Source organism: Garra rufa, chromosome 4 (assembly GCF_049309525.1).
Source record: "Garra rufa chromosome 4, GarRuf1.0, whole genome shotgun sequence".
Classification (NCBI taxonomy): domain Eukaryota; kingdom Metazoa; phylum Chordata; class Actinopteri; order Cypriniformes; family Cyprinidae; genus Garra; species Garra rufa.
In genome coordinates this window covers 12,705,147-12,706,771 of record NC_133364.1, presented here as the reverse complement: position 1 = coordinate 12,706,771, position 1,625 = coordinate 12,705,147, and the positions used below count along the sequence as shown (strand labels likewise).

Genomic DNA, 1,625 nt, shown 5'->3' with positions numbered 1-1,625 from the left:
ATATTTTTTTTTTTTATTATTCATACATTTCTATATTTTCATTAAAGCAAAATCTGCAAAAGGAGTCACATCTGATTACCATAATGATTTCTCTGCCACTAAAGGCCTGACAGGTCAGTGATTTCAGCTGATGGGTTTCCTTTCTTTAATCTACTGGGTTATTAATTTTTGTCAAAAATTAAAACAATTGCTGCCCTGACTAAGGTCTTTTCTTTCTTTGTTTTTAACTCATTTAGAAGAGCAACAAATCACACCAGAGAACTATGATGACGTGATCACTGGAGGAGTGAGACATCATGCTACAGGTTTATTTCTATCATTATTTCTACATGTTTTAACACTATATATAAGTATTTTAATTGATTAATTGATGCATTTCATTTTTCGTTCTCTCTCTTTTGTTGGTTGCGGATGACTTACTAGAACACTATGATGATATTGTCATCATACGACAGTTCTCCAATGATAAAGCAGGTGTGGGTTTCAATTTACACCCTTCTAGATTGGCAGAGGGTATTTTATATTATTGTTCTTTAAATTATTGTGCCATATAACGTATGTAGTCCAGTGGTGTCCAAACCTGTTCTTAAAGAGCCCAGTATCCTGCAGAGTTTAGCTCCATCTTGTCCCAACACATATGTCTGGTTGTTTCTTGTAACCCTAAAGACCTTGATAAACTGGTTCAGGTGTGTTTAACTGGGGTTAGAATTAAAGTCTTTAGGACAGTGTCCCTTAAGGAGCAGGATTGGACACCCCTGATATAGTCTGTTTGTTCATGTAATTAATAATAGCCACATTTATATCAGATGGTGTTCAGGAGGATTATGATGATGTGAAGAATGTCAGAGAATATATGAGTGACATGTTTGGTATGTTATTAGCAAATTCGTTTAGTCTTTAGAATTTCTGTGGTTGTGAACGCTCATTTAAATTTACTGCCAATATTGTTTATTATAATGCATTTTAATGTATGCATTGATACATAAATTTGCTTTTGTTTTCCAATAGCAGACTATGATGATGTGGAGGAGGATCCAGGAAAACAGGCAGGAACTCAGTAACTCAAACCACACTCACTGCCTCAAATCCTTTTAAAGCTTTTAAAGTTTTAGTGATCTTAATATACAAGTTTCAGTTGCAATCTAACAGTGTTTTGTTACATTCTGTATTGAAATATACATTTGCAATTTTAGACAGAAAAAAAAATGTTTTGCTTTCATGACCTTTTCAGAATTTGTTAGAATTTTTCCAGGAATATTATTAATCTTTTTCATCATGTTGCCTTAGAAATGTACAGCTTCTTCAGCTTAATAATATTATAATATCAAATATCAAAATATCATTCCTTTTAAGAAAAAACTGATGGTTCACTTTTAATATTTTGCTAAAGGACATAAGAATGTAATTAAGTTTACAAACAGGAAATAAGTTTACAAACAGCAGATATGAGCAATAATCTTTCCTTTTAAATGAATGTAATAACTCCTTTAACTGAGCAGAAATTAAGCTTCTAGCGTTAGTTCTGGCAGGTCACGTGAGTCAAGCTCGCATCAGCTGACTCTCACCTGATCACATCTACCTATAGGAATGCTACTCCTATCACAGCATTTTTATATAAGGCTGCA

The 1,625-nt window shown here is 33.0% G+C and overlaps 1 protein-coding gene across 1 annotated transcript in view; it reads left to right on the top strand.

Annotated features, from left to right (window-relative positions):
• Nucleotides 1–1,061, top strand: part of LOC141332781 (scavenger receptor cysteine-rich type 1 protein M130-like) — a 106,132-nt gene extending 105,071 nt beyond the window's left edge. Inside the window, exons 16-19 of the mRNA XM_073837742.1 lie at nt 237–305; nt 424–474; nt 807–869; nt 1,009–1,061. Coding sequence (XP_073693843.1) covers nt 237–305; nt 424–474; nt 807–869; nt 1,009–1,061 — 236 coding nt within the window. The remainder of the gene's footprint in view (nt 1–236; nt 306–423; nt 475–806; nt 870–1,008) is intronic.
• The last annotated feature ends 564 nt before the right edge of the window (nt 1,062–1,625 follow it).